The 26,635-nt window shown below is 35.4% G+C and overlaps 1 protein-coding gene across 1 annotated transcript in view; it reads right to left on the reverse strand.

The window, feature by feature from the left end:
* The window catches only part of LOC142357510 (uncharacterized), a 37,705-nt gene that overhangs the window by 4,468 nt on the left and 6,602 nt on the right, over window positions 1–26,635 (reverse strand). The window contains exons 5-10 of the mRNA XM_075409129.1: window positions 10,611–10,729; window positions 9,762–9,847; window positions 9,654–9,693; window positions 8,717–8,983; window positions 7,990–8,202; window positions 3,668–3,826 (exon numbers count right to left, since the gene is read on the reverse strand). Coding sequence (XP_075265244.1) covers window positions 3,668–3,826; window positions 7,990–8,202; window positions 8,717–8,983; window positions 9,654–9,693; window positions 9,762–9,847; window positions 10,611–10,729 — 884 coding nt within the window. The remainder of the gene's footprint in view (window positions 1–3,667; window positions 3,827–7,989; window positions 8,203–8,716; window positions 8,984–9,653; window positions 9,694–9,761; window positions 9,848–10,610; window positions 10,730–26,635) is intronic.

The raw sequence follows: 26,635 nt of genomic DNA on the forward strand, positions 1-26,635 counted from the left end.
GATAGTTGTTAGCGCCCAATTATTCCTCGAAAATCTTAAACAGTGTGAAACCCTGCTTCGAGATTACACTATTGTTCCTCAATTCATTTCTCGCCACTGTTGCTATCAAGAGCGGTGAGGAAAAATTTGCACGAAAAGATAAGTTATGCAACTGTAGTAATCGCAACGAAAGTTGATTCAAACCATTACCACGCGGTCTTTATCACAACTCTCCCGAAGTTTTCAACAACTAGGCTTCACCTCGGAGTCTGACAACTTCTCTATGGTGCTAATAAACGCTTGGTAATATCAATCGACAATAGTTGCGATTCCAACAGTTGCATAACTTAATAATATCAGTTTCAGCAACGGTTGTGAGATAAGAGAGGCGGAAAATATTTCTTCTAATTCACTCCACCACTTCTGGATTTTAGCTGTCTTTACAGAGCGCTAACAAGTTTTTTATTGCCAAGTTACACAACCATTGTGACCACAAAAGTTTTACTCAATTATCTTTTGAAAAAAAGTAGAACATAAGCAATTAACGTTAGGCGAATTACTTTCAAAGAACGGTGAGCAGTTGGCTGTCAGTAGGTATCTGCGGCTAATGGAGGCTAGCTTTAGCTTAATTCAGCATAAAGGGAGAGGGGCTGGGAGGGTGAGCTCGATTGGGGTCGAGCGTGCGGGGTTACGGGTGAAATGAGGAGAGGGTTGGAGTAGGGGTTGAAGTGTCGATAGTGATGGGGATTAAGTTTAACGGGTTCGAACTCTAAGACTCTAATACCCATCATTCACGCCATGAATTTATGCCTCTTAAACGGGTGCGATGAATTGCAAGCTTAGAGAAAGGGCTGTAAGGCTCTAGGAAAAGGTAATGCCCTCAAATGGTCAGACGGCAAAAACCATCAGACAAAAAGTTGGTAGTACGAAAAATTACAAAACAGACGTTAGAATACCGGACACAGGTTCTGAAGTATAATCTCTACCTATCTTTACATATAGAAGAAATATGAAAGAAAAAATGTAATTGCGCAATAAAACTATTTTTTTTTTGAAAAAAGCAGGCACAATTGTTAGTTTAGGTGTGTGCGTGTGAAACAGATAGAAGGTTGTGAAGTGTAATCTCTAAACTATCTTTACCAATAGCAGAAATATGAAAAAAAAATGTAATTGCGCGATAAAACTAAAAATAAAATTAAAAAGCAGGCAAAATTGTTAGTTTAAGTGTGCGTGTGAGAGAGAGGGCGGGGTGTTGCTGAAAGGTGAGTGAGCAACTTAGTGGGGGATTGCGGACCGGAAGGTGGGGTAGGTTTGTGGGGAGGTAGGTAGATGTTTGGTATCTGTAGTTGGAATAGGACTGATATGGGAAGGAAATTTCTGAAAATGACCTTTCGACCATTAATACCCAGAGTCCTTCATTACTATTTATTAGAAGCTACGCTACTGTTGAAGTCCAATATTCGAAAACATAAGTCAACGACCTAAAATAGAAGTCAATCTTCGAAAACAAAGAAGAAAAAGTTCAATTCATGAACAAATTTTCTTCAGCTTATATAATTGTATAAATTATATAATTGCCATAAACTTCGTTCAAGAGCAATTTAAAAACATACCCGGCAGATTGCCGGAAAATAACCGCCGTTGATTCCAATCAGCATGATTGGGATTGAAATAACAGAAGATATTGAAAAAAAAAGATTTTTGTACAAAAACATTTTTTTAAGTCCGAATCATTTTGATAGCATTTCGTAGTTGAACATACTTCTGTTTCTTAGAGAGAGGCTACAGGGGCTACTATCAATAACAATAAGCATTAAAGGGAGGTAATTAATACTTATAGGAACGACGTTCAAATAGCGGGCATCTAAAATTGGGCTTTATGGGTTTATCCAGTTTCTATTTCTGACTTCAATTTTTTATACAGACTCTGTTCATTTTGAATTGCTTTGCTGAGCAACTGATGTTCAAAATCACTTTTAGCAGAATGAGAGAAGAGAGAAACTAGCCTAGAGAAGTCAAAAAGATATCACGCAAAATGTTGAAAAAGCGGCAAAATGAGGTAAAACGAAACATTTTTTTATTCGACGAGGTAAAAAAACATAGCAGGACAAGTCCTGACGCACAATTCAAAGAATTTTCATTGACTACACAGAAAAGCTAGACCTTGAAAGGACTATCAGTGAACTGAGAAAACCATTTTAAAAAAATCAGAACAAAAAAATAAGAAAAAAACAGAAAATCAATATCAAAATTGCGCATGTGAACAAAAAAAACCCACTAGCGAGAAATGAAAATTAAAATTCAAACAAAAAACTAGGCCTAGAATGAGCTGCGAATGGATTGGGAAAACCATTTAGAAAGAAATCCGATCCAAAAAATCGTAAAAGCAGTAAAAATCAGAGTGAAATTGCCGCATGTGAACAAAAATCCACTACCGAGAAACCGAATTTTTGTTCAAACACCGTTTTCTCACTCTACTTCAAAATTAGAGCGAAAAAATTGACGCCGCAAAACCACTCGCGTTTTCGCTCCATTTCCCGTTTCGGCGTGACCAAAATCAGTACTCCAATTTGACTTCAAAAATCATGAAAATGTGTGAACAGATCTTAAAAAAAAACATAGCAGGACAAGTCCTGACGTACAATACAAAGAATTTTCATTGACTAAAAAAAACTAGACCGAGAACAGACTATAAATGGATTGGGAAAACCATTTACAAAAAAATCCGATCCAAAAAATCGAAAAAAGAGTAAAAATCAAAGTGAAATTGCCGCATGTGAACAAAAAACCACTACCGAGAAACCGAATTTTTGTTCAAACACCGTTTTCGCACTCTACTTTAAAATTAGAGCGGAAAAAATTCACGCCGCAAAACCACTTGCTTTTTCGCTCCATTTCCTGTTTCGGTGTGACCAAAATCACCACTCCAATTTGACTTCAAAAATCATGAAAATGTGTGAACAGATCTTTAAAAAAAAGACAGCGCCCCAATACAATTCAAATTCTTTGAATTGTAAAAAGACAGCGCCCCAATACAATTCAAATTCTTTGAATTGTAAAAAAGACAGCGCCCCAATACAATTCAAATTCTTTGAATTGTAAAAAAAAGACAGCGCCCCAATATAATTCAAATTCTTTGAATTGTAAAAAAAAAGACAGCGCCCCAATACAATTCAAATTCTTTGAATTGTAAAAAGACAGCGCCCCAATACAATTCTAATTCTTTGAATTGTAAAAAAATAGGAGCGCTATAATAGCCGGCTGAGAAGATGAGGGCGGCTATTAAAAAAATAGGAGCGCTATAATAGCCGGCTGAGAAGATGAGGGCGGCTATTAAAAAATCAAAACCCACCTGTGCACCACATGGAAAAAGGCAATAGAATCAAGAACCGCTTCACAGGTATTAAAAAGTTATAAGACGAGTTTTTGAAATTACTGGACTGACAAAAAATGGTTCTAGTTCTTTTCACCACGTTCATTTGACCCCAACGTTTTCAATCAATTAACTAACAAGCTTTTCAAAACTTTCCCGAAACTTACAACTCTACCTTTCCCGAACCTTACAACTCTACCTTATGGAAATTTCATCCTGCTGAAATAATCGGAGTCGAATAGGGGGTGGTATCAGGGTAAGGGGCAGAACTATTAAATAATCGGGGCCCAAATAAAGCGGGACACGTTGTCTAACCTGTCTGCATGCTCCAAGGCCAATTTTCCTGAGAGTTCGAGAGGATCGTACAGCCAGCATTTGGAGAATTTCATCATCCACTGTTTGAATGCGACTCAGTTCCACTTTCTCCAGCATCTCGCATTTGTCAGCTACCAGTTCCAAAAGAGAACGCTCGACCTAGAGCAAAAGAAATTTCCAGAACAGAAAAAGAGAAGCAGAATAGAAGTTGCCTCTTAAACTGAAAAAAAAACAGGCCATTTTGCCGGACAATAACTGCAAATAAGTGTGCAATATGTGTGCCATGGTTTCATCCTCCGTTTTCATAAGGTTTTTCTATCCCAAAATATTATGGTCCAAAAAATCACAAAATTGGTCTCAAAAGGTTCAAAAATATTCTTGTCGCTCCAACCATTTTATTTCTCAGACGACATTTTATGCTATCTATACAACAAAGACGTCATAACATATCAAATAGACAGAGAAAACATCAGCCTCGAAATAAAACGATTAAATTGATTAAAATAATCAGTAATAGCAACTTATGAGAGCTGCCCCTAATGATATTAAATGATGAGACAACAAAAACTTGAACAAATAACTTCAAAAAACATAAATTGATTCAAAAATTTTGAGAACACGTGTTATTGTCATGAAAAGCACTATCCATGCACTCGCATCATTACTAAGGCTCATTTCTGCCTCATAAGCATCCAATGACACCTATCATCAATGATAATAAGTGATAAGATAATAGAAATAATAAATAGCGGCAAAAACCCAACTTTCACTAATATTTAATGACAACAAATAGTGTCAAAGTCATAAAAAGCATTAGATTCCCGTTTATGAATTCAAGCAATTGCAAATAGGCGCAGCTAAAACACATGTATCATATTAAAAGCACTCGGGAGAAGAAACATCGAAAACAGAAATCAAATTGCGGCACGGGACAAAAACTCGCTTTCAAAAGCCGAAAACTTGTTCAAAAGCCGATTTCACCCCCAAATTACTTGCTTTTTTGCTCCCTTTATTACTCCAGCGTGACTTCTTGCTGACGTGAAAAATCGAAAAAAGCCGGAAACAGATCGTTAAAAGACAGCACAACAAAACAACCCAATTGCTTTGGATTGTAAAAAACCTCGTTAAAAAAGACAGCACAACAAAACAATCCAATTGCTTTGGATTGTTAAAAACCAAGAGAAGGTCAAAAATATCCCCAGCTATCGCTTTGCAGCTGTTAATAAGAGCAATTTGAATTTAGATCAAGCAAAATTAAGAAGCCGAGCGTGAAAAGTCACCCCAGAAAAAAACATACCCGGCAGATTGCCGGAGAATAGCCGCCATCGATTCCCATATCCCCGATTGGGATCAAAAGAACAGATAAAATGGAAAGACAGATTGATGTAAGACAAATTTTTTAAAGTGCAAACTAGTTTGATTTCATTTTAATAGACATAATCCTGTTAATTAATGAGGTTGCAGGGGCTATTATCAATACAGATAAGCATTAGAGATGGTAACTATAGACTGCTTTGCTGAGCAAATGCTGCTTAAAGCACTTTGAGCGAAGAATTAGACAAACAGAGAAGTCAAAAGACTTCACGCATGAAGTCGAAAAAGCGGCAAAATGAGGTAAAGCAAAACAAGTTTTTATTGGACGCAGTAAAAAAACATAGCAGGACAAGTCCTGAAACAATTCAAAGAACTTTCATTGACCAAACAAAAAGCGACCCAGAATAGACAGTAAATGGATTGGAAAAACCATTCAGTAAATCCGATAAAAATTGAAAAAACAGTAAAAAACGAGGTCAATTTGCCGCATGTAAACAAAAAACCACAGGCGAGAAAACGAATTTGTTTGTTCAAACACCGTTGTCTCACTCTGCTTTAAAATTAGGGTTAAAAAAGTTTCACGCCTCAAAGCTTCTCACTCCTGTTTCATCATCATCAAAATCACTTCAATTTGACAGAGCGTAGGATATTAGGCGAAAACTGAATAAGGCGAACACTAATTTTGTAGTCATTAGGGGAAAAAATTGAAGGAACGTTTTGTGGAAATTAGGCGAACACAAAACATACCCGGCAGATTGCCGGAAAATAGCCGCCATTGATTCCATAAGCATGATTGGGACTAAAAGAATAGAAGATATCGAAAAAAAAAAGATTTTTGTACAAAAAAATTTTTAAGTCCGATTTATTTTGATGGCATTTCGTAGTTGAACATACTTCTATTTCTTAGAGAGAGGCTACAGGGGCTACTATCAATAACAATAAGCATTAAAGGGAGGTAATTAATACTTATAGGAACGACGTTCAAATAGCGGGCATCTAAAATTGGGCTTTATGGGTTTATCCAGTTTCTATTTCTGACTTCAATTTTTTATACAGACTCTGTTCATTTTGAATTGCTTTGCTGAGCAACTGATGTTCAAAATCACTTTTAGCAGAATGAGAGAAGAGAGAAACTAGCCTAGAGAAGTCAAAAAGATATCACGCAAAATGTTGAAAAAGCGGCAAAATGAGGTAAAACGAAACATTTTTTTATTGGGATTGAAAGAAAAGAAAATATCAACAAAATTGATTTTTGTATAAAAACATTTTTAAGCGCGATTTATTTTGATGTCATTTCGTAATTTAACATACTCCTGTCTCTCAGTGAGAGGCTACATGGTCTAGTATCAAAACCAATAAGCATTATAGATAGTAACTAAAACTTATGAGACCAAAGTTCAAGTACCGGGCATCTAAAAATGGGCTTTATCCCGTTTCTATTTCTCTGACTTTGATTTTTTATACTGACTCTCTTCATTTTGAATTGCTTTGCTGAGCAGCTGCTGTTTAAAAGGATTTTGAGCAGAATGATAGAAGAGTTAAAATAGCCTAGAGAAGACGAAAAAGCGGCAAAATGCGTAAAGCGAAAAAAAAGTTCAACGAAGTAAAAAAACATAGCAGGACAAGTCCTGACGTACAATTCAAAGAATTTTAATTGACTAAACAGAAAACCTAGACCTAGAATGAACTATGAATGAATTGCGAAAACCATTTTAGAAAAAATCAGATAAAAAAATAAGAAAAAACAGAAAATCAATGTCAAAATGCCGCATGTGAACCAAAAAAACCACTAGCGAGAAATGAAAAATTAATTCAAACAAAAAACTAGGTCTAGAATTAGCTGTGAATGGATTGGGAAAACCATTTAGAAAAAAAAATCCGATCCAAAAAATTGAAAAAACAGTAAAAATCAGAGTGAAATTGCCGCATGTGAACAAAAAACCACTACCGAGAAACCGAATTTTTGTTCAAACACCGTTTTCTCACTCTACTTTAAAATTAGAGCAAAAAAAATTCACGCCGCAAAACCACTCGCTTTTTCGCTCCATTTCCTGTTTCGGCGTGACCAAAATCACTACTCCAATTTGACTTCAAAAATCATGAAAATGTGTGAACAGATCTTAAAAAAAAAAGACAGCGCCCCAATACAATTCAAATTCTTTGAATTGTAAAAAAGGAGCGCTATAATAGCCGGCTGAGAAGATGAGGGCGGCTATTAATTAAAACACTTAAAGACGGTTCTCCAAAAACCATATGGACCTTTATAGTGATAGTAATCAAGTGTCCCTAACAATTGTGTCTAGATGATAATAGCTTAAAAAGACAATTACATATAAATGCTGACGTTGACGAGAAATATAATTTTAGCTTTGCAGCAATTCAGTTTAGTTCAATCCTGCAACTATGGCAAAAATTTTTTTCAAATTTTTCAGAAGCTCTGAACAATTTCGAATAATTATTTTCCCGAACCTTACCGAGAGATGTATAAATGGTATATAATAGTCGGAAAATAAAAATAGTACATTTTAAATTAGCTTTGTCAAATCTTTCTTTAAGATAAAGACTATTGTTAGGAGACACTTGAAAACTTTGTAGCGTCATATGGTTTTTCGAGTACGTCTTTTAATTGTGTTTTAATTGATATTCGCCTAATTTCCACAAAAATTTTGTTCAAAATTTTTGCCTAATGGCTACAAAAATAGAGTTCGCCTAATCTAGTTTTCGCCTAATATCCCGTCCCCCCCCCCCCCCCCCAATTTGGACTTTAAAAACAATGAAAATGTGTAAACAGATCTTTAAAAAAAGACAGCACCCCAATGAAATCCAAATTCTTTGAATTGTAGAAAATAGGAGCACAATAACAGCCTGCTGAGGGCGGCTATTAAAAGTCGAAAGAATGTTCTACATTAAAAGGGCAAAAACTTGGCAAAGAAAAAAAGACACACGTTTACAATAATTGCTTCAAACTTCGCTCGAGAGCGATTCAAAATATACTTGCAAGGGCGAACCTTGTAGCAGCACATGAGTGAGAGATCAGTGAGGTGTCTAACAGCAGGACCAGTGAAGAAAGGCTTCAGGGTCTCCCCAGTCAGTTCCCTGGAGGATATGTGGAGCGTCTGTAGCACATGGCAATGAGCCGCAATTGGCTTCACTGCAACGTCTGGCAACTCCAAGTGATTCAAACTGATTGAGAGAAGTTGATGACCCAGAGAGAGACAGAGCTGAAAAGCAAACAGACAATTATGATTGACATTTGATTTCTTGTCCTACGAAACAAAGGTATAATTAAACACGTTCATATCTCTTCAACACTCCCAGTTAATAATTAAAAAAGAGCGAAAATGTATTTCGACCTGTAATCAAAATCCTACAGAAGTCAAGAGTTCTGGTCCTCATTTTACTGTTCTGATGTCAAGCTTACCTTTCAAGCGTCTCAAAAAAAATTCAAGGTCAGGCATGCCTTCTTGTTATGTCTAATGCATTTTCGAAGCCGTTATGCTTTAGAAGTATTTAGCCTGATATTAAACGCTACAAATGCCTGAATCAATATGATTCCAAACTCAATTCAGACTAAATGCGAGTAAAAAAAGGAGGCTGAGATTTAATATCTGTTTTCGAACTCCTCTTGCCGTAACTTTTGACCAAAAAGATTTAACAAATCGTATACTGAGATAGGCATGAAACCAAGATCTTAGTGACATAAGGGTAAATTTTACATAAGAGTCAACAACTCACTTGTTTGAGAAAGTTTGTATCGTAAGCAGTGGCCTCAATTCCATTCAAACTGACATGTGTCAAGTTAGCCAGTATCATTAAGCCATCATCACAAGCACCCACAGTTAGTAGCTTGTCCAGACTATCAGTCTGGATATTGAGGCTACCCAGTCCCAGTCGTTTAACAGAAGGCGGAATTGGCAGATAGGAATTTTGGAAGTAGTCCGCATTCAGCTTCACACAGAATGTTAAATCTAAATCTTCAAGCAGAGGACAGCCATCTTGAAGCTACAACAATCGTAACTATGATTAAATGGACAATGTATTATCAACAGATCCAAATATTTATTTAGAGGAGTAAATCGATGTGGAAACAATCGAGGCTCACTCTGGGTTCCACCTTCAAAATTCCGAGGACTCAGTAACGATTAAATTTTTATATTTGGAGTCACTCGTTGAATCTCAAGGTCGGTTCTTACCAACGGTATACTTCATCCGAACAAAACGCATTTCACAAAGCACCAAAACATTTGAAATACTTAACTTTGCAGAAAAATGAGAACCATCGCTTCAGCCTTCAAATTGGCTGAATTTGAAGGCTTCGCTACGCACTTAATTTCCTGATATCTAGTATCTTGTCAAAGATATTAAAATGAGACATTTGTTTGGCGCATCATATTTATATTTTCGTTATGACCACAGGAAGATTAGTCGGAGTATACTAAAGCGCGAAGATAATTCAGCAAAACGAACCCTTTCAGCGAAACATATCCAGAGATACTTAAAAAAAATTGAGGCTACACTAGTTATTCATGTGTCCAACATATCATTGTCTACGACCTTCTTGTATACTTGTTTTTCAAAATTGGGACGGTTCACTATCGCAGAACCAAATTTTATTTTCAAAGCGTTTGACTAAGTTGCACACTATTTCCTCAAACTACTGGGTGCAACTTACCTCATCGATATCTTCCACTATACAAGACGTCAGATCTAATCTAAAACAGAGCTCAGATTTAACGTCTCCTGAACTGTGAAGAATCTTAATTTCGACAGGCAAACATACTTGCGCAAATTTGGACAAGAGCTGCATAACGATGCCATGAAGCGTTCAAGTCGATGGTTGTTGGTCTTGGGCATCACGAGGCACACCTGTGAACAAGTTTTCCTCACCATGACCATTCTGCCAAGGCATGCAATTTTAGAATCTGCTTGCTTTCCCAATGAATAAACTTTGTATAACGTCGCAAGCGCCCGGATTAAATGCCCGGGCGCCCGGATTAAAAGACTAAGAACCGCCCCCTCACACCCTGAAATTGTCTCCTCAAAACTGTTTCGGTGAATCGGACACTTAGAGACTATTAAGGCGTAAGGCTCAAAGAGAGCTGCTCGGTCACTTAATGCCCTCCGAGCGCTACCTGTTTATCCCGTTTTTGAGAACGAAAAGTCCAATGGGTCAGACAAAAAATCGGTCAAGCAAAAAATCGCATAAAAAAGACCACAGGACTAATATAATTGCTGCAAACTTCGTTAGAGAGCTATTAAAAAACAATTTTGATGCTAACTTGAAATCAATTACAACTTATTTGCTCCTCTTGATGGAAATGTGTACTGATGTTTGTACAACACTTTATATTTTAACTTATATTTACCAATTTACAGTTAAGAATTTAGAACAATAAGAAAGTTTTAATTTTTGATGCATTTGAAAATACTTAAGAATCAGAAGTACATGATATAATCACACACACTATTTTTTGCATAAAGATAAAATGCGTCTAATAGATCTAAAAATAATGAACAATTTTTAAATATTAATGAAGACATGAATAGTGAAGTATTGTGATTAGATATATTAATTTATCAGCAAGCTCTCACAAATTGCTAACTCAAATCTTAGCCTGGTGAAACTGACCAAATTGTGGCCCAGAATGACTGGTATCTCAGCGACATCTTCCACGTGACCCATGAACCAGGAACTCCTCAAGTCCACAGATTTGACACATGAGTTCTGGATCAGAAACGTCCTGAAAGCTACAATATCCAAATACAATGCACAACTCTAACCTTTCAACCAAAAACACTCAAACTATGTCGAATGAATATTCAATGTGCGGATTATTAATCTGCCACTAATGTTCTCTATTAACAAGGAGGCTCGGTAATGTGCGTTCGTACATAATGTTCCGACCACACTCATCCACATTTTTGACTTATGTTACCTAATGTGGAGGAAGAGATATGAAAATTCCATTAAATCACATAGTATTCAAAAATATTGGAGTTAAGAAATCGTTAAAAACCACTAAATGAATAAAAATCCAGAGCAACCTAACATTAATGAGACAACGAGACCAGACAAACAAAAAAACATTAATTAGAGCAAATTAGAGCAAAAAAATCAATAATTATTAAAGTCAAAGGCGGAACAGATAAAAACTGAACAAAACAAATTAACTTGCACTTCATTAGAAAATAGAACCTACTATTCCTTAACGAAACTAGGTAACAAGCCGACGCAAATAAAAACGGGGCGAAGTTCAAAAATCGCTAAATAGATTCAAATCAACTAATTTATAAGCCGATGAGACCTGAAGCCGATACTACCAAATAATAACACATACGAGCAAAATTCAAAATTTAACAATTAAATCTTTAAAAAAAGATTGTTTTGAAGCAATTAAAACAATAAGCCATTAGCTGAAACGATTATATGTTCAATTGCGCCTCAATGGATGAGTGAAGCCTTTGCTTGAAAAGATCAAGTGAAAGACAACTAAAAGAGCCACAAATATCTTTTTTTATATAAAAGTGTCATGGTCATAAAATCAACCGTTCAAGCCCAAATCCCATAGAAAGATTAAAGTGGTTGCTTTACCAGAAAGTGGAAGGGCCCTGACAATAAAAACAAAAATCATTTAAATTAACTCGACAAAATATTAAATTTCCACGCGTGAACAAAAATCACAAATCCGAGAGCGATTTTTTGTTCTGATGCTGTTTTATTACTCCACGATGAAAAAACCGACTCCATTCAAAATACAGCCGAAATCTACGGAATCCACTCAAAGCAAATATTCACCCCAACTCCAGACAGAGGTCAAAAAGTCAATAAACCAAAAAAATGTTCTCTATTTTTATTGACCATAACCAAATTTGATAAAAAAAACTAAGGCCAATTAAAAAACACACCCAGCAGATTGCCGGAAAATAGCCGCCATTGATTCCATAAGCATGATTGGGACTAAAAGAATAGAAGATATCGAAAAAAAAAGATTTTTGTACAAAAAAATTTTTAAGTCCGATTTATTTTGATGGCATTTCGTAGTTGAACATACTTCTCTTTCTTAGAGAGAGGCTACAGGGGCTACTATCAATACCAATAAGCATAAGAGATGGTAACTAACACTTATAGGAACGACGTTCAAATAGCGGGCATCTAAAATTGTGCTTCATGGGTTTATCCAGTTTCTATTTCTGACTTCAATTTTTTATACCGACTCTGTTCATTTTGAATTGCTTTGCTGAGCAACTGATGTTCAAATTCACTTTTAGCAGAATGAGAGAAGAGAGAAACTAGCCTAGAGAAGTCAAAAAGATTTCACGTAAAATGCTGAAAAAGCGGCAAAATGGCAAAGCGAAAAAAAGTTCGACGAAGTAAAAAAACATAGCAGGATAAGTCCTGACGTACAATTCAAAGAATTTTCATTGACTAAACAGAAAAACTAGACCTAGAACGGACTATGAGTGAATTGAGAAAACCCTTTTAAAAAAATCAGATAGAAAAATAAGAAAAAAAAACAGAAAATCAATGTCAAAATGCCGCATGTGAACAAAAAAACCACTAGCGAGAAATTGAAATTTAATTCAAACAAAAAAATTAGGCCTAGAATGAGCTGTGAATGGATTGGGAAAACTATTTAGAAAAAAGCCGATCCAAAAAATCGAAAAAACAATTGGGTTTTATGGGTTTTCCCGTTTCTATTTCTGACATCCATTTTTGTACTAACTCTGTTCATTTTGAATTGCTTTGCTGAGCAACTGATGTTCAAAATCACTTTTAGCAGAATGAGAGAAGAGAGAAACTAGCCTAGAGAAGTCAAAAACATTTCACGCAAAATGTTGAAAAGGTGGCAAAATGAGGTAAAGCGAAACATTTTTTTATTCGACGAAGTAAAAAAATAGGAGCGCTATAATAGCCGGCTGAGAAAATGAGGGCGGCTATTAAAAAAGAAATCAGAAAAAAAATTCCTTAAATCTTTGCGTGTTTCGGCTACAAACCACTTACTCTTAATATATCTTCTGTTACAGTATTTGCACGTTCTGTAACGTACGGAATCCACTCAAAGCAAGTATTCTCCCCAACTCCAGACAGAAGTCAAAAAGTCAATAAACCAAAAAATGTTCTCTATTTTTATTGACCATAACCAACTTTGATAAGAAAACTGAGGCCAATTAAAAAAAGAAAAGAAATCAGAAAAAATTCCTTAAATCTTTTCGTGTTTCGGCTACAAACCAATTACTCTTAATAAATCTTTTGTTACAGTATTTGCACGTGATGACGTTATGCATAAACGAGGCATACCCCGGAGATTGTCGGAATATAACCTGCATCGAATCCCATAACTCTTACGACTTTTGAAGAAAAATTTTAAACTGCAAACTGTTTTTACATCTGTTTGTAGCTGCACATACTTATGTTTCTAAAAGAGAGGACAAAAGTGCTAGTATCAACACCAATTAACAGTAGAGACGGTAACTGAAACTTAACAAAACTCAAGCAGCGGTTATCTAAAATAGGGCTTTATCCCGTTTCCATTTTTGATTTTTTTCGGTATTGACAATGTTCATTTTAGGCTGCTCTACTGAGAAACTGCTGCTTAGAAGGACCTTAGCAAAATGGGCGACGAATGAAACTAGCCTAGAGAAGTCACAAACATTACACGCAAAATTTTGAAGTGACAAAAAGAGGTAAAGCGATACAATAGTAGGACGAGTTATAAAACAATTCAACGAAATTTCATTGACTAAACAAAATAATATACGACAAATGGATTGGAAAAACCACTAAGAAAAAAATTGGACAAGATAGAAAATAGCAAAATCAAAGTTATATCACCGCATGTGAACCACAATCGAGAAGCGAATTTTTATTCGATCACTGTTTTCCGACTTAACTTTGCAAAAGTAAGGAAAAAACTTACTTAGTAGAACCACTAACCAAAATCACTTCTCCAATTTGACATCAAAAAGCATGAAAATGTTGGAACAGATCTTCTAGTAGTTGTAATCTGAAATTGAACCTTATCAAGTTTCAATTTTTGACTTCTCGACATTGACTCCGTTGATTGACTACCAGCGAATAATACTTTCAAAACCTATAGAGATGTCCCCTGCAGAACTATAGCTCAAAAATGTTCTAAAAAGAATCGGCAAAAAAATTGAAACCGAAAATCCATAACGTATCAAGAAAAGAAGAAATTTCCCAAGAAAAAAAGGCATTATATTTAAACAATTACTTCATAACTCTAAAATTAGTGAATCAAATGAAAAATATCTAAACAGATTGACTTCAACCAAAAATTTGAACAATACAAAAATAACATTCAGATGACAAAAAATACAGAAAATTGACCTTATTTCCTTAAACTAAATTTAAGCAACAGACTTTTTTTCTGAGTGGGATAAGTCACGTGACCAAAAACACCGTAAAGCATCAGAAACTTGCTCCACTAAGAGTGAAAAAAGTGGAAAGCAGAAAAATCAAAATTGCATAAGCAGAAAGCAGATTTGAAGTGATAGTAACCGTCATATGGTCGTCAAAAATCTTGAGACAGTGAAAAAATATGGCAGAAAACTACAATTTTTTTAACTTGTCCTGAACAAACAAGTGCTAGAAGCAAATCATACTCTTGATGTACTTAGTAACGAGAAAAATCTTGAGCACAAAAAAACAAACGATGGTAGACAGCTTAAATATTGAAGCTTTTTCTCAATTTTCGAAAACCTAAAATCATACAGCTATCGACTGAATTTTATTGTAGAATATTTTTGAATGCAAAGACCAGACAGCCAACATTCAAGCAAACACAGGAAAATGGCGGGAAAAGGTATTGTTTAACTGAACCTTGTTATACTGACCTTATCTCCTTATATTAAAGAAGGAACATTAAGGAACTAAAGTAAGGAATTTCGAATGTGACAAAAATCATTTTTCAGCAAGCTGTTACGTGTGACACAAACTTAATACGCGAAAGAACAAATAAATCGCTCCACGCGCGCCCAATACGTCACGCACGCTGCAATTCAGTTCAAAATTGCATAAATGAAACATAGCTGGCAGATTGCCAGAAAATAGCCGCAATAGATTCGTAGATCGGCGGTCTAAAAAAAACAGTAAAAAAGACAGACCAAAAAAATTCGTCTTTTCATTAAGGCTGATCTGTTATATTTTGATTAAAAATTTGTATAAGTTATTGCTGCCTCTATTAGCTGATCTCAAATAACCTTCATTTAGAGTGACACAATTCCATTTGACCTTATCTCTTTGAATTAAAGAAAATAAAAGTCAATTTTAAAGTGAGGAAGTCATTTTTGAGAGTGAGGTAAGTCAAGTGTGACCAAAAATTTAATCACGCGTATGAACAAAAAACTTGCTCCACTAAGAGCGAAAAATGACGTCACACATGCAATTCAGTTGAAATTGCATGAACGAATGAACAAAAAGTGGCTGTGACGTCGGAACGGACTATGAATGGACTATGAATGGATTGGAAAAACCATTTAGAAAAAAATCCGATCTAAAAAATCGAAAAAACAGTAAAAATCAAAGTGAAATCGCCGCATGTGAACAAAAAACCACTAGCGAGAAAGCGAATTTTTGTTCAAACACCGTCTTCTCACTCTACTTTAAATTTGGAGCGAAAAAATTTCACGCCACAAAACCACTCGCTTTTTCGCTCCACTTCCTGTTTCGGCGTGACCAAAATCACTACTCCAATTTGACTTCAAAAATCATGAAAATGTGTGAACAGATCTTAAAAAAAAGACAGCGCCCCAATACAATTCAAATTCTTTGAATTGTAAAAAACCAAGAGAAGGCCAATAATAGCCCCAGCTATCGCTGTGCGGCTATTAATAAACAATTTGAAGCGATTGTGACGCCAGATGCTCCTAACACCGATGTAAACACAGAGATAAGGCCAGTGATAGCTCGCTATTGCAGTTATTAAACAAATTGAAGAAAGATACAAACTGAAAAAAGTCCAAACCCGTAAAAAGAAAAGAGTTCAAAATTACATTTCAAAGTTATTAGAACGAGTTATTATAGTTGAACAAAATCACTTGGGCTGAAAAAAATAGAGCTAAAACTATTAAACTGCCATAAAAAGGCCGCACAATGTCAAAAAAACGAAAACAGAGATGACCAAAACCACCACTCTCTTCTTTGCGCTCTTCCAAATGCTGTTCATTAACAAAAGAATAACTTAAATTATCTTTTACATCCTGTATCAGAACAAATCAATCACTTTTAAGAAAATATATTACCATAACTCCTCTTCGAGACGTTAAAAGAACGACTCAATTAAATTCGAATTCTTCGAATAGTTAGAAATCAAGAACAGGCCAATAGAGCTCGCTATCGAACTTATTAAAAAGGCGGCACACCAGAAGCGACCAGTTATGATTGTTTTTGACGTTTCAAGATTTCTTGCATGCGGCCAAGAAATCGGTCAAGCAAAAAATCGCATAAAAAAGACCGACAGGGCTAATATAATTGCTACAACCTTCGTTTGAGAGCAATTAAAAATACTGCTAGTTCTGGATGAAAAAACGAGATAATTTTCCGTGAGAAGCTCGTTGAAGATCAAAACTTGTTCGAAAAAAGACAAATTTACACAAGACAAACCTACTGTTAATTTGAGATTTATTAAGGTAAAAAGACTTACGTACTGTATAATGAAGATAGTAACAGGAACAAAAACCAGTCGATGAAGTTGCAACCTTTAGAATCAAAATAAATTTAAGCTTAAAACCGCTAATTAGTTTAAGAAATGATGTCCACAAATAAAAGCAGCAGAGTAGTGGAAAATTTAAACAAGATGTTAAACGATCAATGCGCCAGATGACAAAACAAACGGGAAGACAAGACCTGAACGGCACTTCGAAATTTCATTGACTAAAAAAACTCGGCTGGAAATGACTAGGAACAAAAAACACTGACAGCAGATGTCAACATGCCCCACCTGACCAAAAACCACCATCAAGATAGTGAGTTTACCTTCAAACATCTTTTCTCGCCGTAGTGAAAAATTAGAAAACAACTTTACGCCGGAGAACTACCCGCCACACTTTTTCCTTCACTTCCTGTACTAGGTGACCAAAATCACCACCCGAATTTGTCGTCAGATATCATCATCAAGTAAGAACAAATCCTTTAAAAAACTCATCTTATAATTTAACATTTTTTCAAACACAAAGAAGAAAGCATAGTAGTTCGTTCATCTCAAACTCCTGGAACTACGAAAAGCTGACAGATTGCCAGAATACACTTGCAATAACTTCGTAGATCTTCAGCCCCAGAATATCACTGAAATAAGAATACCAAGAATAAGGCCTTAATATTTTCTTTTAAAATGATTTTCTACTCCTTGATGTGATCTCCTTGATTAGTTTAGTCCTTCTTGCTGTAAATCTGTCCTCAAATAACCTTCATTTAAATTAAGATACCCCCAATTCAGATCATCTCATTTAGCGAAATCGATTTGAGAGAGGAAATTCATTTTGAGACTCAGGTAAGTCATGTGTGACCAAAAAAAGTTATAATCGCATGAACGAAAGACTATGAATAAAATGATTGAAAAATGACTGCCGCACAAAACTGAGTATAAAACCTGCGTCAATGACTGAACAGAAGCACTTTTGTAGGGTGTATCAGATGGTTGCACCAAAAATCTTGAGGATAAAAAATGAGGACAAGACATGAATTGTAACCCAAATTTAATTAACTGATGAACCGACAATCCACAATTCTCAAACAACGTCAAACTTCGAACCAAGGGACTCCAGAAAAACAAAAAAAAATATCTCAAAAGATAGTGTAGTCAAAATTGTCAGAAATAACAAAAATATTTCGATAACTATTGATACTATGCGTGCTTCGAATGCATACAACAGATTTGCTGAAACCAATCAAAGACAGCAACAAAACTACCAAAAAATTGCTGTCAAAAATACCAATCTATTGTAAAATTAGTGGAGTCAGTTTTAAAAAGCACACAAAATATCAAAACCAATTTACAGCATACCGCAGAAATTTAGAGTAGAAAACATCCTTGTCAATCTCAATGTGAAAAATGGACAAAATAACAAAAAAAGGTAAGATTTGAAAATAGCCGGCAGACTGCCGGAAAAGAGACGCTTGTGGCCTTCCATGGAATTGAAATAAATAAATAAGATAGACAGGTTGATCACCAGTCCTTTAATAGACCTCTAGACTTTTTGGGTTAGATTCGGACTGTCATTTTATGAGACACATCCACTCCATAAGGAAAAAGCTTTTGCAAAAGGAATATTCGAAAACAAACTCGAGACTCTAATATTCAAAAATCAGGGCATATACGTTTGGCAATACTTATATGCACACCATTGATCTTTAATTAGTAAATGTTCATAAAATTTAAAATTAATTAAGTGGGTTCAAAGGTCAATTTTCTGAGTGAAGTCACGCAATTTACATAAAAGTAGAACAAATGACGTCGTGCACACCAATTTTAATTGTAAAACATACCCCGCAGATTGCCTGAAAATAGTCGCCATTGATTCCAATAAGCATGATTGGGATTGAAATAACAGAAGATATTGAAAAAAAAAGATTTTTGTACAAAAACATTTTTCTAAGTCCAATTTAATTTGATGGCATTTCGTAGTTGAACATACTTCTGTTTCTCAGAGAGAGGCTACAGGGGCTACTATCAATAACAATAAGCATTAGAGGAGGTAACTAATATTTATAGGAACGACGTTCAAATAGCGGGCATCTAAAATTGGGCTTTATGGGTTTATCCCGTTTCTATTTCTGACTTCAATTTTTTATACTGACTTTGTTCATTTTGAATTGCTTTGCTGAGCAACTGATGTTTAAAATCACTTTTAGCAGAATGAGAGAAGAGAGAAACTAGCCTAGAGAAGTCAAAAAGATTTCACGCAAAATGTTGAAAAGGCGGCAAAATGAAGTAAAGCGAAACATTTTTTTATTCGACGAAGTAAAAAAAAATAGGAGCGCTATAATAGCCGGCTGAGAAGATGAGGGCGGCTATTAAACAGTAAAAAAAACATTACACCGAACCGAATGAGAATGTTGGAACTACTGCACCCGAACAGCGAATCGATTAACATTGGCAGCTAAAAAGACAAACAAATTGGAGGAGCTAAAATTACCAAACAAAATAAACAAAATCACTGCTATAAATCTTGAAACTTTTACTTAAAAACTCAAAAATCATATACTTAGAAGAACCAATTAACCCACACACAATCTTGAAAGTGGTTGTTAATTGACCGCTGAAATTGGAAAAACTGAAGAGAAAAACATAAAATCGAAACTTGCAAATCTTTTGCAAAAAGTTTCTATATTTTGCAAAATTATTAAAACGTGATAAAAACGTAGAGCGATTTAAGAAAACATAGCACGACAAAACCTCATACACAATCCAAAGAATTGAATGAAAATCTTAGAACTGCACCAGACCAGCGTATCCATTAACACTGGCAGCAAAAAAGGTAAACAGTCCCAAAATCGGAGAAAACAATCAAACAATCAAACTTAACAAATATAATCAATGCTATAACTCTTGACACTTTTACCTTGAAGGTAAAATTTCATCCACCTAGAAATATCAATTCATACACGCACAAGCCTTAAAAGGTGTTAATTGGCAACTAAAAATGGAAAAACTAAAGAGAGAAAAACAAAATACTGAAAATTATTTTTAAAGTTTCTAAAATCTGCAAAAATAATAATGTTCCAAACAATTTTCGTTGCCTACCTCCAAATCCGTCTAGTAACCCATAAGCAAGACTTTTAAGTCAATCGGCCCTTGAAGATCGATAACTCAGAAAATTCAAAAACTTCGAAAATTCAAATTTGATTAAAATATTAAAATTAATAATATTAAAATCTTAAGAACATTTAAGTGTCCTCAAAAGTTATCCAGTTACCTAAGTTCAAGCCTAGGAAAATTCTCACTGTCCCACAAAGTTCGATAAAGTCGGAACAAGATAATTTTCAGAGCAAATGAAAAAAATTCAAATGTCAAAATTGCAAATGCGTGGAAATAAAAACTTTGTATACCATTTCATTGACCCTACCAACCATGCACTATCAAGAGGTTCCCTGTCACCTGGAGCTAGATAAACTCAAAAAATGACAAATTCTAACAAAAATTTTAAAAAAACTGCAAGAATTATCAAAAAATTCCTAAAATCTTGACAAACACCCCATTAGCACTAGAAACTATGCAGTAACATAATATCAAACCCTAGATGAAGTTCCATGGCCCCTCGGGCTGGAAATTTAAAACATTACAAAAATTTTTTAAAATTTCATAAAAATGGCAAGTATCAAAAATGGCTAAAATTCGTGACCTTAAAATGTCGGAAAACTCCATTACCACTAAACACTATGCAGTAACATACTATCAAACACTAGAAGAGGTTTGTTGCCACACAGGACTAGAAAAACTCAAATAACGAAATTTTTCCAAAATTAACCAAATAATTTTCAAAAACGTAAAAACAATTGTAAAAATTAGTATACACTAGCAGGCCCGCAAAACCATACCCAGAAAATCATTTACACGAATAGAAGGTTTAAGAAGTAAAGGTTTCTGTTTCGCATCAACTCAGGCTCGAAACCATGCCTCTTGTTTATTAGGTATAGGTCTCAGATTTTAAGCAATCTATGTCTTTTGCACTTGTCTTTTACTTTTTCTACAGCAAATTTCTGGATAATGGCGTTTGTGACTTGCTTGTTTTTGCTATACCGCACTTAATCAGCACAAAATCAGCATATTAGGAGCTTTAAAAGGATGGTAAAGCGCGTCTCAAAACGCATCTATTACGCTAGGTTACATAATTAAGGACCCATAAAACAGCCCTCCCATGTTGCCTTGGGAGGGCTGTTGACCATTGTGCTCAATTGCGACTGATATTTACTATAAAAAAGGAGGATAAGACGAAACGACTAAAACTACTCAAAAAACTAAGTTTCATAACAATTTTATGAATAGTGGTAACAGGAAAAAAATTCAAATTTCAGATTAGCAGACTTTTATCTAACGAACTGCGCTATAACCACTATAAACCACCGTTTCTAACAATCGCTTTTATCTTACCAACAAAAATATTTCAGATTGACAGCATCCGAGATTACGCAAACATCGAAAAGTAAAGCGTGAAAAAAATAAGTTGAAAGCTAAGAGTGCCCTAGAATAGCGCAGAATCTGTACGGCTAAAATTTTATTGAAAAACACGTTTACAATGAGAACTTGACGAGCATACACCCTCTTGACGAGCATACTTTCAAGCCCTCTTAGCCTCGTGGTAACTGCACCTAACTAACAGTCATTTTTTCCCAGGTTCGGTTCTCAACCATCTACTTTGAGCCTTTTAGGTGATTTTACTCTCTCGATAAGTTCGCTTAACCATGCTGCTCAATGCGGCTCATAAACATGCGCTTCGATAGGCTCATTAAACATGCAAAAAGTTTGTCCAAATTTATAATCTCACGCGTTTAAAATATAGCATCAGCATATTTTCAATATAATACACAGGAACATAAAACGACTCAGCGTCGCAAGAAGTGCTCTCAAACAACAGGCGGAATGGTGATTAGAAATTTTCATGCGCACAAAAAGAAGGGTACACTACACCGGTTCGAACCCATGACCCTCAGATTATCAGTCATCCGTCTTACCAACTGTGCTATAACAACTACATACCACCGTTTCTCACAATCGCTTTTATCGTATCAATAAACATATTTCAGAGTGAGAGCAAGTGAGATCAAGCAAAAATCAAAAAGTAAAGCGTGAAAAACTTAGTTCAAAGCCAAGAGTGTTCTAGAATAGAGCAGAATTTGTACGGCTAAAACTTTAAAGAAAAACACACATTTACAAAAAGAACTTCAAACTTAGTTCGGGAGCAATTGAAAAACACGTAGTACCCAGGACAGTAAAATCTCTCTTGGCGAGCATAATTTTAAGCCCTCTTAGCCTCGTGGTATCTGCACCTAACTGTCTTTTGTCCCAGGTTCGGTTCTCACCCATCAAATTCGAGCCTTTTAGGTCATTGAACTCTCTCGATATGTTTGCTTAACCATGCTGCTCAATGCGGCTCTTAAACATGCGCTTCGAGAGGCCCCTTAAACATGCAAAAAGTTTGCCTAAAATTAGAGCTCACGCGTTTAATATATAGGATTTGCGAGCAAGGTTTGGAGTGCCAAAACATAGCTCACAAAATGGTCACAAAAATTCATTACGTCTTGCAAAATACTTCATCAACTTTTACAAGCCTCAATTTTAGACTGATCCCACAAAAGAATTCAAAAAATGACGAAAAACGCGAAAATTGCAACATTTTGGGATCAAAATCTAAAAATGACCTTTTAACCTTGAATTACGGCTTTCCCAGTAGCTTCACCACTTTAGGTAATCGATGGACTACTAAATGCGGATCTATAATTAAACTTGATCCCCGCTGAGCGTTACCTCTTTATCCCATTTTGAAAGCTCAAGTCATGAAAAAATGTGTGAAAACATCTAAAAAGACAGAGCACTAATATAATCCAATTCTGGGATTGTAAAATACCACGATGCCCCCACTACTGCTTATCGGCTATTAGGGATTCAAATATCTAAGTCAATAAAAAGCGAAGATTATTAATCCAGAAAAATACTCCCCATTAGAAGCAAATAACACCATTTTGTTACTGACACTAAGAGATCCGAGCACAAAAAAAACAATAACGAGCAGACCGAAAGAAAAGTAATTTCCATGAAAGGAAGTCGAAATCACGAAAATTATTAGTAATCAAACAAAAACATCACTTAGTCTCCATTATCAGGCCTCATATGCAAACTATAAAAGACTGCAAAAATAGCTGCAAAAACGGGCGAACAAGAATTCGCTAATATTCTTTAAAATTGAATAGTTTCAATTCTTAAAAAAGCAATAGCTGTCAACTCAAAACAAGAATAAGATTCAATTCAGCATTACTAACATTTAAAAAGAACTCCCAGGTTCGGTTCTCAACCATCTACTTTGAGCCTTTTAGGTGATTTTACTCTCTCGATAAGTTCGCTTAACCATGCTGCTCAATGCGGCTCATAAACATGCGCTTCCATAGGCTCATTAAACATGCAAAAAGTTTGTCCAAATTTATAATCTCACGCGTTTAAAATATAACATCAGCATATTTTCAATATAATACACAGGAACATAAAACGACTCAGCGTCGCAAGAAGTGCTCTCAAACAACAGGCGGAATGGTGATTAGAAATTTTCATGCGCACAAAAAGAAGGGTACACTACACCGGTTCGAACCCATGACCCTCAGATTATCAGTCATCCGTCTTACCAACTGTGCTATAACAACTACATACCACCGTTTCTCACAATCGCTTTTATCGTATCAATAAACATATTTCAGAGTGAGAGCAAGTGAGATCAAGCAAAAATCAAAAAGTAAAGCGTGAAAAACTTAGTTCAAAGCCAAGAGTGTTCTAGAATAGAGCAGAATTTGTACGGCTAAAACTTTAAAGAAAAACACACATTTACAAAAAGAACTTCAAACTTAGTTCGGGAGCAATTGAAAAACACGTAGTACCCAGGACAGTAAAATCTCTCTTGGCGAGCATAATTTTAAGCCCTCTTAGCCTCGTGGTATCTGCACCTAACTGTCTTTTGTCCCAGGTTCGGTTCTCACCCATCAAATTCGAGCCTTTTAGGTCATTGAACTCTCTCGATATGTTTGCTTAACCATGCTGCTCAATGCGGCTCTTAAACATGCGCTTCGAGAGGCCCCTTAAACATGCAAAAAGTTTGCCTAAAATTAGAGCTCACGCGTTTAATATATAGGATTTGCGAGCAAGGTTTGGAGTGCCAAAACATAGCTCACAAAATGGTCACAAAAATTCATTACGTCTTGCAAAATACTTCATCAACTTTTACAAGCCTCAATTTTAGACTGATCCCACAAAAGAATTCAAAAAATGACGAAAAACGCGAAAATTGCAACATTTTGGGATCAAAATCTAAAAATGACCTTTTAACCTTGAATTACGGCTTTCCCAGTAGCTTCACCACTTTAGGTAATCGATGGACTACTAAATGCGGATCTATAATTAAACTTGATCCCCGCTGAGCGTTACCTCTTTATCCCATTTTGAAAGCTCAAGTCATGAAAAAATGTGTGAAAACATCTAAAAAGACAGAGCACTAATATAATCCAATTCTGGGATTGTAAAATACCACGATGCCCCCACTACTGCTTATCGGCTATTAGGGATTCAAATATCTAAGTCAATAAAAAGCGAAGATTATTAATCCAGAAAAATACTCCCCATTAGAAGCAAATAACACCATTTTGTTACTGACACTAAGAGATCCGAGCACAAAAAAACAATAACGAGCAGACCGAAAGAAAAGTAATTTCCATGAAAGGAAGTCAAAATCACGAAAATTATTAGTAATCAAACAAAAACATCACTTAGTCTCCATTATCAGGCCTCATATGCAAACTATAAAAGACTGCAAAAATAGCTGCAAAAACGGGCGAACAAGAATTCGCTAATATTCTTTAAAATTGAATAGTTTCAATTCTTAAAAAAGCAATAGCTGTCAACTCAAAACAAGAATAAGATTCAATTCAGCATTACTAACATTTAAAAAGAACTCCCAGGTTCGGTTCTCAACCATCTACTTTGAGCCTTTTAGGTGATTTTACTCTCCCGATAAGTTCGCTTAACCATGCTGCTCAATGCGGCTCATAAACATGCGCTTCGATAGGCTCATTAAACATGCAAAAAGTTTGTCCAAATTTATAATCTCACGCGTTTAAAATATAGCATCAGCATATTTTCAATATAATACACAGGAACATAAAACGACTCAGCGTCGCAAGAAGTGCTCTCAAACAACAGGCGGAATGGTGATTAGAAATTTTCATGCGCACAAAAAGAAGGGTACACTACACCGGTTCGAACCCATGACCCTCAGATTATCAGTCATCCGTCTTACCAACTGTGCTATAACAACTACATACCACCGTTTCTCACAATCGCTTTTATCGTATCAATAAACATATTTCAGAGTGAGAGCAAGTGAGATCAAGCAAAAATCAAAAAGTAAAGCGTGAAAAACTTAGTTCAAAGCCAAGAGTGTTCTAGAATAGAGCAGAATTTGTACGGCTAAAACTTTAAAGAAAAACACACATTTACAAAAAGAACTTCAAACTTAGTTCGGGAGCAATTGAAAAACACGTAGTACCCAGGACAGTAAAATCTCTCTTGGCGAGCATAATTTTAAGCCCTCTTAGCCTCGTGGTATCTGCACCTAACTGTCTTTTGTCCCAGGTTCGGTTCTCACCCATCAAATTCGAGCCTTTTAGGTCATTGAACTCTCTCGATATGTTTGCTTAACCATGCTGCTCAATGCGGCTCTTAAACATGCGCTTCGAGAGGCCCCTTAAACATGCAAAAAGTTTGCCTAAAATTAGAGCTCACGGCTTTCCCAGTAGCTTCACCACTTTAGGTAATCGATGGACTACTAAATGCGGATCTATAATTAAACTTGATCCCCGCTGAGCGTTACCTCTTTATCCCATTTTGAAAGCTCAAGTCATGAAAAAATGTGTGAAAACATCTAAAAAGACAGAGCACTAATATAATCCAATTCTGGGATTGTAAAATACCACGATGCCCCCACTACTGCTTATCGGCTATTAGGGATTCAAATATCTAAGTCAATAAAAAGCGAAGATTATTAATCCAGAAAAATACTCCCCATTAGAAGCAAATAACACCATTTTGTTACTGACACTAAGAGATCCGAGCACAAAAAACAATAACGAGCAGACCGAAAGAAAAGTAATTTCCATGAAAGGAAGTCGAAATCACGAAAATTATTAGTAATCAAACAAAAACATCACTTAGTCTCCATTATCAGGCCTCATATGCAAACTATAAAAGACTGCAAAAATAGCTGCAAAAACGGGCGAACAAGAATTCGCTAATATTCTTTAAAATTGAATAGTTTCAATTCTTAAAAAAGCAATAGCTGTCAACTCAAAACAAGAATAAGATTCAATTCAGCATTACTAACATTTAAAAAGAACTCTCATTACTGAGATAAATTGACAAGACGGCAAAAGACAAATATTGACAAACCTAAAGTATGAACCAATTTTATGGCAACATATGGACTCAAAGTCATAAAAACAAGCAACTATCAACTGCAGACAATATCTAAGCTGACTTATACCTCAATAGAAAAAAACAGTAACAAGTACAGGAAATATAAAAAATGTTTACTAATTTTTGAAAACAAAGAGTAAAAGCCGAAATAAAACTATAAAGCTATAAACTCAAACGATTGATTAAATCTGCCTATGCTTCGTTAGCAACAGAAGAAACCTGTCATTATTGAGATTAAGCGACACAACAAAAACTTCAAATAGGCAAAACTCAAGAATTCATAAATTATTATGCCAAAAATTAGTGTCAGTTATCAAAAACATCCATTGTCTATCATAGAACGATTCAACCAGTTTCAACAAGGCATAAGTAGAACACGTTTTACTTTTTATTTAAACTTAGAAGAAACACTGAAAAAAGAATTTGAATAATAACCGCACGTAAAATTCCCTTTCAAAAACAAATT

Source organism: Convolutriloba macropyga, chromosome 2, assembly GCF_964194025.1.
Source record: "Convolutriloba macropyga chromosome 2, txConMacr16.3, whole genome shotgun sequence".
NCBI classification, from domain to species: domain Eukaryota; kingdom Metazoa; phylum Xenacoelomorpha; order Acoela; family Convolutidae; genus Convolutriloba; species Convolutriloba macropyga.